The following is a 15,668-nucleotide window of genomic DNA, read 5'->3' as shown; positions in this document are numbered from 1 at the left end:
ACTGAGGTCTGGAGGAGGGGCATAGAGGGAGGAGCCAGTGCACACCAGATAGTACCTAATCTTTCTTTTAGAGTGCCCAGTCTCCTGCGGAGCCCGTCTATTCCCCATGGTCCTTACGGAGTTCCCAGCATCCACTAGGACGTCAGAGAAAAGGAATTAACGGTAGGTATTAAATCCCTATTTTCTCTAACGTCCTAGTGGATACTGGGAATGTACTTTACTACCATGGGAAAGTCCCAAAGCTCCCAGAACGGGTGGGAGAGTGCTGAGACCCCTGCAAAACCGCCTGAGCAAACTGAAGGTCATCTCTGGCCAAGGTGTCGAACCTGTAGAATTTTACAAATGTTCGAAGTTTGAACCAGACCAAGTAGCTGCCCGGCACAACTGTAAGGCCGAGACACCTCGGGCAGCCGCCCAGGAAGAACCGTGTGGAGTGGGCTCGTGTGGATAGAACTCGGCAATGGCAATGCTGCCGAAGAATAGGCTTGTTGGATGGTCAACCTGAGCCAACGGGCAACAGACTGCTTAGAAGCAGGATAACCAATTTTGGTAGCGTCATAAAGGACAAAAAGGGAGTCAGACTTCCTGTGATGAGCTGTCCTCTTGACATAAATCCTCGAAGCCCTCACAACGTCCAAGGACTTTGGAGCAACCGATGTGTCAGACAGCACCGGAACCACTATCGGTTGACTAATGTGAAAAGCCGATGCCACTTTCGGCAAAAACTGCGGGCGAGTCCTGAGCTCAGCCCTATCCTTGTGAAATATCAAATATGGGCTCTTACGGGATAAGGCCCCCAATTCTGATACACATCTTGCAAAGGCTAAAGCCAGCAACGTGACTGTCTTCCACGTTAGATATTTCAAGTCTACCCTGTGTAGAGGTTCAAACCAGTCCGACTGTAGAAAAGTCTAGACCACGTTGAGATCCCACGGAGCTGTGGGAGAGACAAAGGGTGGCTGAATGTGAAGAACACCCTTAAGCAAAGTCTGTACTTCTGGGAGTCCCGCTAGTTATTTCTGGAAAAATATAGAGAGAGCCGGAATCTGAACTTTGATTGAGCCTAACCGTAGGCCCTTATCCACATCTGCTTGTAGGAAAAGCAGAAAATGGCCAAGTCGAAATTCTGCAGGAGGATATTTTCTACCCTCGCACCACGAGACATATTTCTTCCAGATACGGTGGTAATGTTTGGACGTGACCACCTTACGGGCCTGGACCATAGTAGAAACAACCTTGGATGGGAGACATTTTCTAGTTAAGATCTGCCTCTTAACTTCCAAGCCGTCAAATATAGCCGCAAGTAAGTCCGGATAGACAAACGGTCCTTGTTGAAGAAGGTCCTTGAGTAGCGGCAGAGGGCAGGGTTCCTCCACAGACATGGTCAGGAGGTCCGCGTACCCAGGCCCGTCGAGGCCTATCCGGGGCAATTAGAATTGCCTGAACTCTTTCCTTTTTGAGTCTTTTTAGAACTCTTTGAATGAGGGGTTTTTGAGGAAACAGGTATACAAACTGGTAGTTCCATGGCACCGTCAGAGCATCCACTTCTGCAGCCTGCAGATCCCTTGTTCTAGAACAGTAACGACGGAGCTTCTTGTTGAGACGAGAAGCCATCAGGTCTATCTGCGGACAGCCCCACCGGGGAACCAGTTGTTGGAACACCTGAGAGTGAAGGCCCCATTCCCCCGGATGGAGGTCGTGCCTGCTGAGGAAGTCCGCTCGATGGGGCGGCCATATCGGGATATGACGGTATGCATCCTTGATATCCAAAGATACCAGGAACTCCCTTTCCTCCAGACCGGAGATCACTGCCTGTAGAAATTCCATCTTGAATTTGAACACACGAGATCAAGATCGGCCGTGCCAAGCCGTCCGGCTTCGGAACCACAAAGAGACTTGAGTAAAATCCCTTTGTTTGAAGCTGAGGTGGTACTGGAACAATAACTCCTGTGGAAAGCAGTTTTTGAATTGCTTTTTGCAAGGTAACTCTTGCTACAGATGAAGCTGGTAAGGCTGTCTTGAAGAATCTGAGAAGAGGTAGTTCCTGAAATTCCAGCCGTTATCCTTGGGATACGAGATCCCTCACCCAAGGTACCCGGAAGACTTTGCCCACACATGGGCGAAGTGCTGAAGGCGAGCACCTACTGTACCTGGAAGTAGCCTTGCTGCTGGGGCCAACCGTCACACGGAGAGCTTCGTGGATGAGGATCCGGAGGTCTGGTCCCGAGTTCCAGCAGCTGCTGGTTTATGTGACTTACTGCGAGAATCTCTTGCAGCATTGGACGCACCTCTGGCTCTGCCTCTGTATTTTGCCACATGAAAGGACTGCAGAGAGGGCCCAGCGTAGGGACGTCTAGCAGAAGGTGCAGCATACGGCAGGTAGGTAGACTTACCTGCCGTCGCCTGAGATATCTACTTGTTTAGCTCTTCTCCAAACAAGGCATCCCCTGTAAAAGGAAGGTTCTCAACACCCCTTTTGGAATCAGCGTCTGCTGACCAGTGTCGCAGTCACAGGGTTCTGCGAGCCGAAAACACAATAGCCGTGGTACGGCCATTAATGAGACATAATTCCTTAACTACCTCGCTCATAAAGCTTGCAGCATCTTGAATATGCTGCAGCAGTGTAATGATCTCATCCTGAGGTAGGGAGTCAAAACCATTTATTATATTATCGGACCATTTAACAATGGCCCTAGATATCCAGCCGAAACCAATAGTGGGGCGTTGGGCTAAGCTCACAGCAGTATATAGTGATTTCAGTGTAGTCTCAATTCTGTGGTCAGCTGGTTCTTTGAGGGAGATAGCCCCAGGTACAGGCAGTACGATTTTACGTGACAGCCTGGACGCTGAAGTATCCACGGACGGTGGGTTTTCCCAAACTTTCCTATCCTCAGCAGGAAAGGGAAAGGAGTTTAGTAACCGCTTAGGAATACTACATTTCTTGTCAGGATTCACCCACGCCTCTTTTGTTAGGGAGTTTAATTCTTTTGAGATAGGGAAGGTGACAGAGTATTTTGGTTTCACATTAAAAAACAATTCCTCTTCTGGTTCTGTCTCCTTATCCTGTAAGTTGAGTACTTTTCTAATTGCATAAATCAGGGCCTCAACCCCCGGGGACAGTGTATTGTCATCTTCCACCTCCAGCTTCTCCTCATCTAACTCTGGTATTTCAGTATCAGAGTCAGACTGGAGCACCTGTGGAAGTGTGCGTTTATGAGAGACCACCAGAGGGGGCTAAGTAGCCTGTCTGTGGTCAGCAGTCTTAACCAAGAAATTATCTACAGACTGTTTCAGGGTCTGCCTTTCCGGCTTTGCAGCAGTTAACTCTGAATTTATATTAGTAATCATTGTTTTGAATGATTCTATCCATGCAGGTTCCTGCAAGACACAACCTTGTGAAGGTAGAGAACACTGGGTACATAGGTGGTCATTCCGAGTTGATCGCTCGCTAGCAGTTTTTAGCAGCCGTGCAAACGCTATGCCGCCGCCCACTGCGAGTGTATTTTAGCTTAGCAGAAGTGCGAACGGTTCTATCGCAGAGCGGCTACAAATGTATATTGGGGGTAATTCCAAGTTGATCGCAGCAGGAAATTTTTTAGCAGTTGGGCAAAACCATGTGCACTGCACGGGAGGCAGATATAACATGTGCAGAGAGAGATAGATTTGGGTGTGGTGAGTTCAATCTGCAATCTAAATTGCAGTGTAAAAATAAAGCAGCCAGTATTTACCCTGCACAGAAACAAAATAACCCACCCAAATATAGCTCTCTCTACAAATGTTATATCTGCCCCCCCCCCCCCCCCCCCCCCCCCGCTGCAGTGCACATGGTTTTGCCTAACTGCTAAAAAATGTCCTGCTGCGATCAACTTGGAATTACCCCCATTGTGCAGTTTCAGAGTAGCTCAAAACCTACTCAGCGTTTGCGATCACTTCAGACCATTCTGTTCCGGATTTGACGTCACAAACACGCCCTGCGTTTTTCCTGGCACGCCTGCGGTTTTCCGCACACTCCCTGAAAACGGTCAGTTGCCACCCAGAAACGCCCACTTCATGTCAATCACTCTGCGGCAGCTAGTGCGACTGAAATGCATCGCTAGACCCTGTGCAAAACAACATCGTCGTTGTACTGGTACGTCGCGCGTGCGCATTGCGCCACATACGCATGCGCAGAACTGCCATTTTTTAGCATGATCGCTGCGCTGCGAACAAATGCAGCTAGCGATCAACTTTGGAATGACCCCCATAGTAGGGACCCTTGTGAAGAGGGTGTAAACTTGGTGTTGCAAGAGGGACACACAGATTTTTTTTCCCAGACATGCTTACGGCAGAAAACACAGAGCTATAACACAGTGCAGTGACACATGTTAATAATCAGAATTTGCTATCCTTTGGATTGCATGCTGGGGGACGCCCATCGCTGGGCAAGGCCGCCCAGCATGCTGACCAGTGCCTCCCCCCGTTCAACAAGTAGAGATTGTTAAAACATCGCAATTTCTGCTTGTCAGCAGAAACTGAGGAAGCCTCCTGCTGGAGCAGCTTACATGCGCCCCCAGGAAGCCCGCCGCCATATTCTAGATCACGGCGGCTGCGTGTGAAGACACGCAGCCGCCATGATCATGCCCCCGGCACGCCCCCGTTTGGCCACCTCCGCCCCCCGTTTGCAACGCACCCCCCCCCGCAACGCTCCATCTCCGCCCTGGAAACGGAGCGTTGCCACACCCCTCCCCGCCCTGCGAAAGTGTGGCCGTATGCGCAGGATGGCCGATTTGTGATCCAACCTGAATTAGCCCCTACCTGCAAAAAATAGAGTGAAAGGTTTTTGACAACTTATTACTTTATGTTTTATACTTACAGAACTAAGAGAAAGAGAAGCACCTTTTCATAAGTATACACTTGCAAATGACACAACTAGGGAGGCCAATCCCGGGCCGTTTTTTCAATCCCGGGAATCGGGATTGAAAAACGCTCAATCCCGGGATTCCCGGGATCCCGGGAGGGATCAGTGAAAAAGGGTGTAGGGAGCAGCGCTGGAGGGTAGGTAGCGGTGCGGGAGGGTTTAGGTAGCGGCGCGGAAGGGAGGGAGGGTGTAGGTAGTGGTGCGGGAGGGTGTAGGTAGCTGGGCGGGAGGATGTAGGTAGCGGTGCTGACGTCCGTACATATAGAATAACATACTGACATTTATACTCAGAATACTGGGACACAAGAACTATGCTGTGCTGCCGTCCATACATACAGAATAAAGACATATACCAAGATTTACACTCAGCACAGAGAACACAAGAAGTGGTGCTGTGCTGCCGTCCATACATACAGGTAGCAGGGAGGGTTGGAGCAGGTAGCGGCGCGGGAGGGAGTCTGTTAGCACTGCACGGAGAGAAGGTGGGTGAAAGTAATACCACTTACTATTAAGCGAGCGGCAGCCATAGATAAACGCTGAGCGCAGCGGCATTTCAAATGAAGCCCCGGCCGCCAGCCAACCAGAGCTGGCGGACCGGCAGCCAATCAGGGAAGTGGCCGCAGCAGTCGCTCCTGATTGGCTGCCGTTGCTACGGCAGCTTCCCTGATTGGCTGCCGATCCGCCAGCTCTGATTGGCTGGCGGCCGGCGCTACATTTGAAGTGCCGCCGCATTCAGTGTTTATCTATGGCTGCCGCCCGCCTAATAGTAAGTAGTATTACTTACACACACCCTCCCGTGCATGCGCAATGTAATCCCGTGAATCCCGGGATTGGATGCTCCAATCCCGGGATTCAAATCCCGGCATTTTTGGGCCCAAATCCCGGGATCCCGCCTATCCCAATCCCGGGATTGGCCTCCCTAGACACAACCTTAGTGAGTGCTTATACGAATGCATACCATAAGCACAGTCAGTGACAGAGAAAGCCAATACCTGCTTGTAGTTGTAAATCTCCCCATTGTAGCAAAGCCATAAATAAGGGAACTTCTTGATACGAAGGGGTTGCATACCATACAACTGATCCACAATAGCCAGCCGGTGGAAGCTGAAACAGCAGTTGGTGAAACCGTTGACATTTTCAAATCGAAACGCGTCGGGTCCCCTGTGTCCGATTTTCATTGCACTGAGGCATTGCACGGAGAGGCATTCATCACTGCCAAACAGGGCCCAGATGCCACACATCCTGAACCCTCGCTTCCTGCACATGTATGAAAAACAAGCACATGGATAAGACAGAGATGGTAATGAAATACACAGATGAGCAGAACATTCATTTCAATCCTAAAACAAATAGGGGGGCAGATGTATTAAGCCTGGAGAAGTGATAAAGAAGTGATAAATGCAAGGTGATAACGCACCAGCCAGTTAGCTCCTGTCATTTTTCAATCCCGTAAGTAATGACTGGTGCGTTATCACCTTCCACTTATCACTGCTTTATCACTTCTCCGGCCTTAATACATTGCAACATTTTTGTGCTGTGTGCAAGAAACAGCATCGCCCCCCACCCATATACAAATTAGGGCCAGTGTGAGTCTTAGGCGTGCACCAAAAATATAGGGCCTTGTCTTCATGGGAAAGGGGCATGGCCACAAAATAATACCAATTCATATTATGCTGTACAGAAGTCTCCATTATTCAAATTACGCCGCACAGTAGCGCCACTTACAAACATTACACCAGGTAGAGTCCCCTTTTACACATTATGCCAGGTAAAGCCCCTATCACACATTATACGAGGTAGAGTCCCCCTTTTACACTTTACGGCAGACAGGGCTCCCTTTTACACATTACGGCAGGCAGAGCTCGATTTTACACATTACGGCAGACAGAGTCCCCTTTTTATAATTTACGGCGGCAGAGTCCCCCTTTTTACACATTACGGCAGACAGAGTCCCCTTTTTATAATTTACGGCGGCAGAGTTCCCCTTTTTACACATTACGGCAGGCACAGTCCCCTTTTTACACATTACAGCAGGCAGAGTCCCCCTTTTTTACACATCAGGCAGGCAAAGTCCCACTTTTTCACATATTACAGCAGCAGAGTCCCCCTTTTTACACATTAGGCAAGAGTCCCCCCTTTTGACACATTACAGAAGGCAGAGTCCCTCTTTATTTACACATTAGGCAGGCAGAGTTCCCCTTTTTACATGTTTAGCAGGCAGAGTCCCCCTTTTACATATTAGGCAGGCAGAATCCCCTTTTTTACACATTAGGCAGGCAGAGTCAGAGAAAAAGAGAGAGAGAGAGACAGAGAGAGAGTGAGAGAGAGTGTAAGTATTATACTTACCTGTCACCAGCCGGCAGGCCTTTCCTCTCCTTTCCTCCCTACGATGCACTGTTTGCAGCGCAGGGCATTGTGGGTGGGCTGGGAGAGATGTAATCTCTCCCAGCACACAGTGGGAGCGGAGGGGGAGCTGCAACACTGCCCGGCAAGCTATGTGAGAAGAGGTAGATGGGCAATGCAGCTGAGCGGTGATGGTGGGGGGAAGCGGACCCCACATTGCGACAGCTGCGGAGTGGTGTTGCCGGTGGTCCTGCGCTCACAGTGCATCTGTGCTGTGTGCCAGACACCACTGGCACACACCTAGTTACAGCCCTGCACTGCTGTCCCACACAGTAGATGTATTTCTGTGGCATGTTTCTGCATGGTTCTTCTTGTTTTCAGTGGTAAAGACACGGCACAGTGCGTTTAGACAGAGGCAACTTTGGGGAGCACTATTTTGCTCCATCTACTAAATAAGTTCATATAAAGTTTAGGTATTTCCCATACAGTATCAACAAATCAGATTCCAGCTCTCACTTTGTAGCAAGTACTAGATAAATAATAGCTAGAATTTGATTGGCTGCAAATGGGCAACATCAAATGAGAGAGTTTATCAGATTGGCATCGCCAGTCGGGGAGCGTGTAGCTTTAGTTGGCGGTAACGGTTGCAGCATCTATGAGATTGGAGGGGAATCTAGGATTCCTTAGGATTTGGAATGGAATGGGTTTGCTCTCTTGATCATAGATGTACCATACATACAGATCTGCCCTCATACACCTAGGGGTAAATTTACTAAGAACTGTATATGACCCGTGTTTGTCCGGGATGAAACACGGCTGGGAACGATCGAACACAGGAGCATGTTTTTAAATGAAATACAGAATTTTACAATGCTTCCGTGTTTTGCGGGGTCGTGTTTTCCGATGGTGTATGCAGTCGTATTTTACAGGCGTGTTTTAGGCGAGAATCACCAAACACTCCTGTAATAGCTGGTTTTGAGTCCAGTCTGTCATTTGCGTCCATATTCCATTGCAAAATGTACATACATCAATGTGTACGTTGTTATTGAAGTGATATGTAATTTCTTATGAAAAGTGTAATTTTCTCACTACTATGTCACAAAGGGGGTAATTCAGACCTGATCGCTAGCAGGCGATTTTTGCAGCCCTGCGACCAGATAGTCGTCGCCTACAGGGGGAGTGTATTTTTGCTGTGCAAGTGTGCAATCCCATGTGTAGCAGAGCTGTACAAACTGATCTTGTGCAGTCTCTGCGCAGCCCTGGACTTACTCAGCCACTGCGATCACTTCAGCCTGTCCGGGACCGGAATTGACGTCAGACACCCGCCCTTCCAACGCTTGGACACGCCTGCATTTTTCCAGACACTCCTTGAAAACGGTCAGTTGCCACCCACAAATGCCCTCTTCCTGTCAATCTTCCTGCGATCGCCAGTGCGTTCAGAATTTTTACACCATCCCTTCGCTTGCCGACAATCCCCGTTGCTGCGGTCTGTCGCGCCTGCGCAATGCGGTGCATACGCATGCGCAGTTCAGATCTGATTGCAGGTTGTGAGAAATTGCAGCCTAGCGATCAGGTCTGAATAGGCCCTTATGTTACTAATTATGACTACAAAACCCATTTAGATATTTACATTTTTACGTATTTTTATGTGCAAGGTATATGTGTATATGTGTATATAGGGGGTCATTCCGAGTTGATCGCTAGCTGCATTCGTTCGCTGTGCAGCGATGAGGCAAAAAAATGGCACTTCTGCGCATGCGTATGCGGCGCAATGTGCATGCGCAACGTACTATTACAACGAACGATGTAGTTTTGCACAGGGTCTAGCGAAGCTTTTCAGTTGCACTGGTGGCCGCAGAGTGATTGACATGAAGGGGGCGTTTCTGGGTGGCAACTGACCATTTTCAGGGAGTGTTCGGAAAAACGCAGGCGTGCCAAGAATAAAGCAGGCGTGGCTGGGCGAACGCAGGGCGTGTTTGTGACGTCAAAACAGGAACTGAACAGTCTGAAGTGATCGCAAGCGCTGAGTAGGTTTAGAGCTACTCTAAAACTGCACAAAAAACTTTGTAGCCGCTCTGCGATCCTTTCGTTCGCACTTCTGCTAAGCTAAGATACACTCCCAGTGGGCGGCAGCCTAGCGTTTGCACGGCTACTAAAAACTGCTTGCGAGCGATCAACTCGGAATGACCACCCTAGTGTACAGGTGTATATAGGCCCTCATTCCGAGTTGTTCGCTCGTTATTATTTTTTTCGCAACGGAGCGATTAGTCGCTAAAGCGCATGAGCAATGTCCGCAGTGCGTCTGCGCCAAGTAAATTTGCTAATAAGTTAGGTATTTTACTCACGGCTTTATGAAGAAATTTCTTCGTTCTGGTGATCGGAGTGTGATTGACAGGAGGTGGGTGTTTCTGGGCGGAAACTGGACGTTTTATGGGTGTGTGCGAAAAAACGCAGCCGTTTCTGGGAAAAACGCGGGAGTGTCTGAAGAAACGGGGGAGTGTCTGGGTGAACGCTGGGTGTGTTTGTGACGTCAAACCAGGAACGAAACTGACTGAACTGAGCGCAGTGGCAGAGTAAGTCTCGAGCTACTCAGAAACTGCTAAGAAGTTTCTTTTCGCAATTATGCGAATCTTTCGTTCGCAATTCTACTATGCTAAGATTCACTCCCAGTAGGCGTCGGCTTAGCGTGTGCAAAGCTGCTAAAAGCAGCTAGCGAGCGAACAACTCGGAATGAGGGCCATAGTGTATATGTGTATAGGTATATGTGTATTTATTTTAAACAATTACAGGTTGAGTATCCCATATCCAAATATTCCGAAATGCGGAATATTCCGAAATACTGACTTTTTTGAGTGAGAGTGAGATAGTGAAACCCTTGTTTTTTGATGGCTCAATGTACACAAACTTTGTTTAATACACAAAGTTATTAAAAATATTGTATTAAATGACCTTCAGGCTGTGTGTATAAGGTGTATATGAAACATAAATGAATTGTGTGAATGTAGACACACTTTGATTAATGCACAAAGTTATAAAAAATATTGGCTAAAATTACCTTCAGGCTGTGTGTATATGGTGTAAATGAAACAGAAATACATTCTGTGCTTAGATTTAGGTCCCATCACCATGATATCTCATTATGGTATGCAATTATTCCAAAATACGGAAAAATCCCATATCCAAAATACCTCTGGTACCAAGCATTTTGGATAAGGGATACTCAACCTGTATATGGATAACCCAAATAAAAAAACATGTCACATCACTTCACATTTAAAAAAAAAAGGACCTGTGTATATACAGCTTATTAAGTTAAATATAAAATGAGCATGGTTATTGTATCCAAAATCATTGGGAACTGTTGTTGTTGTTTTTTTATTGTTTTTTAATAATAAGTATATTGGTTTTGCTTAATTTTTATGGGTAAATTATATATTTTCTATTGTAAGTAATGAAATTATCATGGTCGATTTTGCAAACATACTGCTGGGGAGGTGGTGCATTTTTGGCCGAGTTGGACAATTCACGGGTGTATTTGCAAACACAAATTTTGGTAAATTTCCATGTTCTGTCCTTTCTATGAAAAGAGTTTGGCCAATGGTGTAATTGATCAAATTTGTGATTACACCCCATGTAATGAACTTGTATTTGAGCCAACGCTCCCATGTTTTGTTTTTGGTAAATTTCCGTGATTACAAATTGACCATATACTCCCGTGTTTGCAAATTCAAACAAACATGGAGCTTAGTAAATTTCCCCCCTAGCATCTATACACCATACAGTGCAAGACGCCTGGTGTGACTGAGACGCTCTGAGAGGAATAGCGTACCTTAGTTTTGTTTAACTATTAGCATGGCAGTTGCAGCAAAGCGCCACTGAAAGTGTTCTAGATTCACTGGGTTGCGACTTTAACAAAAATTAGTTTTAAACAAGTACAAAGTCACAGATGAAGCAGAATGGAACTTGGCGTGAGATAAAGCTGCAGCCGCTGCATCGTAGCACTTCTTACACAGATTCAGACGCAGTCGCACACAGATGTGCAAAATGTCAAACTGATCAGTGTAATCTAGGAAATTAGTTCTGTCGCTCCCAGTTATTTTATTTTTGAGAAAGAGAAGCACTTTTGAGCGAGAAAGACTCTTGGCTCGAACTGGGACCTGGGGTGCCTAGCGGGGCTATTTACCAATGTATGAGGACACACCTGTAAGAGATTATTTTTATTAGCGTAGTATTCGGCCTTGCAGATCATAGTTCACGGTGATCTGCAAGGGCGGCATACAGATAGCAGTGTTGGCCAAAGACTGGAAAGAGTATTACTCTTATTCATACTTACCTACTTTGATACCACCTCTCCGGGAGAATCCCAGAGAGAGTGTGCTGCTGCAGACTTCAGGTGTTGGGACCGGGCATTCACTTCATTCGTCCCCGGCTGTAGCATAAGGAAAACTCTGCAATACGTGGGCCAGTGGTGAAGGTTGGGGCAAAACGACGAGATTTGTGTCATTTAGCCCCGCCCACTTCACACGGATTCCCAATGTTAATCTCCTCACCCTGCACTGTACACTAGGAAGTGGGTGGAATGCGGGAGAACCACTTACCCTCGTTGATATCACAAGGGGGGTGGGAGCCTCTCCAGGTTGCTCTTGGGTGTCACCCTTCTAGGCGGTAACACTCATTCAGCATCAGTTGCAGTTTTGCTAAAAAAGCAAAACTGCAACTGCTATCACTCCCATGCTGTGGTCGCTCAGCACAGGGCTAGGCCGACCAGCATGCTAACGGAGGCCAGCGATGCAATCGCAATTCAATTGCGATCGCATCGCTGAATAAGGGAAGCCCCACTGCCTCCACAGCCTGCCTGTAAAGATAGTCGGGCCGCCGCCATTTTCCTGTTCTCAGTGGCCACGTATGACATCATGTGACCACCCCGAACTAATTTTCTTTGCCACACTCCCGTAATGCCGCTTCGCCACCCCCGGAACATCATGATGCCGCACTCGACCTCCCCGCGAACGCCTCTGCCAGTCAATCAAGCAGATGCGTTCACATCAATGCTAGCACGCTCTCCGGAGTGAGGTAAATGGGGACTTCCCCATGAAGCCACACCCCTTTAATGATGTCAGCGGGGCTCCCGTGAAGCCATAATCCCCTTTACACAAAGCTTTTCCGAGCACCACGCCTACTGTCCGTGAAGGGGTCCCTTGGACGTACCTGGTGTAACAGACCATGGTGCGGCCACTGCCTACCCTTCCGGAGGTGTGGGAACTACCTGAAAATTAGGGATTCTCCCAAATCTTCCAGAAGAGTAGGCAAGTATGCTCTAATTCTAAAACCTCTTACGTAAAATATCATACCCCCAATTATCCTGATATTGGAGGAACTACCCAGATTTCTTGAACCCTGAAAGGGTTTAGGAATTTATATGTTGTATAAAACAAAACCATGCAATATATCCTTATGTGTGAAACACTGTGCCTATATTACAGATGTGTCCTGCTACTTCCTCGCAGGCTTTGCTCCATTCGCAGCCGCAGCTTTCCCATAGAAGCAAATGGATCGCGGGTGTGTGCGTCCACTCACTCCAGCAAATCTCGGGAGCCGGCAGTAGCGCAGAGTGCGCTGCACCGCTAGGCTGTACCAGGACACATGTGTATATATGAATTACATATGGAAACCACTCATTCCAAACATTTCCACAGTAAATTCATATAGTTTCAACTTAAGTAACTTAGGGCCTAATTCAGACCGGTCGCTCCTCTGCAAATTTGCAGATTTTTGCGATTGGATAGTCAGCGCCCAGACAGAGTGAATAACCGCCCCGTGCAAGTCTGCCTGGGATCCGGTCTCTAGGTCGACAGTAACTAGGTCGACACTATCTAGATCGACCATTATTGGTCGTCAGTAACTAGGTCGACAGGGTTTCTAGGTCGACATGTTCTAGGTCGACATGTCAAAAGGTCGACATGAGTTTTTCACAATTTTTTTCTTTTTTTAACTTTTTCATACTTAACGATCCACGTGGACTACGATTGGAACGGTAATCTGTGCAGAGTGAAGCGAGGCACCTTGCCCGAAGCATGGTGAGCGAAGCGAGCCATATGAGGGGACGCGGTGCACTAATTGGGGTTCCTGGTCACTCTACGAAGAAAACTACACCAAAAAAACATTAAAAACTCATGTCGACCTTTTGACCTGTCAATCTAGACCATGTCGACCTAAAGACCCTGTCGACCTAAAGACCCTGCCGACCTAGTTACTGTCGACCAATAGTGGTCGACCTAGACACTGTCGACCTAGTTACTATCTACCTTCCATACCACACCCGTCTGTGTACGCCGTGCGAAAATCTTTGCAAACGCCGGCCAGCTGCAAATCCCTTCGCAACTCACTAACCACTGAATGATTTTTCCAGTCTGTGCAGTCTGTGCGTAGCCCAGGATTTACTCCTACGGTGCAATAGAAACAGGCTGATTGGGGCCGGAGCTGACGTCACACACCCTCCCTGAAAACGCTTGGGAACGCCTGCGTTTTTCCTGACACTGCCAGAAAACTACCCAGAAGCGTCCACTTCCTGTCAATCAACCTGCATTCGCCTAGCAATCAAAAAAGATGCAGGATTTTTTCACAGTTTGGCCTCGCGCCTGTGCATTACGATCCGTACACATGCATAGTCGTTTGATAATCGTCCACTGTGCGAATTCGCACAACAGCGGTCAGATCTGTATTAGGCCCAGAATTAGGTCTGTTTAGGTACTAATGCCCTTATTTATCAATGAGTGATAAATTTCACTGTGAGTGATAAATTGCACCAGCCAATCCGCTCCTAACTGTAATTTTTCAAACCCAGCCTGTGACATGTAATACCCCTTTCAATCCGCACAAATAACCCGGTGTGAAAGGGCCATGGTCGAATACTAGGAATAAAGCAGTGTTATTCCCGGGTTGAATACTGGGTCAGTGGCAGTGTGAACAGGTTCCCAGGTCGATGCGACTAGGGACCCGTTCACTACAGTAGGGAGAGGCGGCGCGGAGATGAGTCGGTAAGCCAGCTGTTAGGGTCCAATGCCGGATCCCACCCGGGAATGACCTGTTTCCAGTTCCCTGGTGTGATCCGGCATTGGTGGTGTGACAGGGGTATTAGTTAGGAGCTGACTGGCTGGTGTAATTTATCACTCACAGTGAAATGTATTATTCATTTATAAATAAGGGCATAAGAACCAGATTAGGTCATTTTAGCATACCTCCCAACTGTACCGATTTTTGCGGGACAGTCCCGTTTTTTTTTGGGACTGTTCCGCTGTCCCACCCGTGTGTAGCAGTGTCGCGCAGTGGGGGGGCGGGGGGGGGGCTAGTTGGGAGGATTTTGCAGTCGCTGCAGAGCAGGGTGAATAGACGCTCTGCACATGCGCACACAGCGTCTATTCACGAAGAAAGAGGTACTGGGGGCATGCCAGCAGCTCACTAAGCGCTGTCCATGTCCCCATAGTGACGAGAACAGGGGTCGTGGCTTGCGATCGCGGCATTGCTGCAAAGCCACGGAGCCTTCCTATGAAGCCACGTCCATTTTGTGTTGTCAAGCCCCTTTTGGCGACGGGCGAATGGATTCCCGCTTCCACAGCCTGTAAAGTTGGGAGGTGTGATTTTAGGTACTGTCAAAATGATGGCCCAGATTTATCAAGCCTTGGAGAGTGATAAATAGTACGGTGATAAAGTACCAGCCAATCAGCTCCTAACTGTCCTTTTTCAAACACAGCCTGTAACATGGCAGTTAGGAGCTGGTTGGCTGGTACTTTATCACCATGAAATGTATCACTTTTCAAGGCTTCATAAATCTGGGCCTAAGTACGTTATTCCATGGTACATAAAACATAAAAGGAAACAAATTTTGAGTGTAATTGGAAAGGGTTAGAAAAGGTTAGAAAGTAAAAATCCTGATCAGTCATTCTCAGTAACCTTGCAAATGGATTGCATCAGTATTATGAGAATATTAGCATAATTGGGAGGGACTTAGATGCATTTAGCCAATCAGCTGTATGAATGGCCTTGCTGTACTTTGGCCATGTGTACATGCCCCCTGGCAAACCTGTCTTGACTCCTTTAGTTTCTATGGTAATTTAGTTAAAAAAGAAAAAATGTACAATATTGCATGCATTGTGCCATAAGATATCACATAACCCAACAGCGATCATCTTCTGACCGGATTTACTGGCAGGCCCAATACCGATCGCAACAAACACGATGCAAGACGCCTGCGTGTTTGCCGCCACTCCCCATAACTGCTGCCAAATGGTCCCTGACTGTCAATCACTTAGCGATTAAATCCGCAAGCGACTTTGCAAAGGTAACGCGGCGCGCGCGCAGTCGGCTGATAATCGCTTAACTGTGTAAATATCGGCACGGCGTGTCTACCATCAGTAATAGGAATGATCGG

General features: G+C 47.7%; 1 protein-coding gene across 1 annotated transcript in view; it reads right to left on the bottom strand.

The window, feature by feature from the left end:
- The window catches only part of ASNS (asparagine synthetase (glutamine-hydrolyzing)), a 225,167-nt gene that overhangs the window by 208,800 nt on the left and 699 nt on the right, over positions 1–15,668 (bottom strand). Inside the window, exon 2 of the mRNA XM_063921342.1 lies at positions 5,890–6,154. Within this exon, the coding sequence (XP_063777412.1) occupies positions 5,890–6,138 (249 nt within the window). The 5' untranslated portion in view covers positions 6,139–6,154. The remainder of the gene's footprint in view (positions 1–5,889; positions 6,155–15,668) is intronic.

This window comes from Pseudophryne corroboree, chromosome 5 (genome assembly GCF_028390025.1).
Source record: "Pseudophryne corroboree isolate aPseCor3 chromosome 5, aPseCor3.hap2, whole genome shotgun sequence".
In the NCBI taxonomy this organism is placed as follows: Eukaryota; Metazoa; Chordata; class Amphibia; order Anura; family Myobatrachidae; genus Pseudophryne; species Pseudophryne corroboree.
This window is presented reverse-complemented; position numbering and strand designations above follow the sequence as displayed.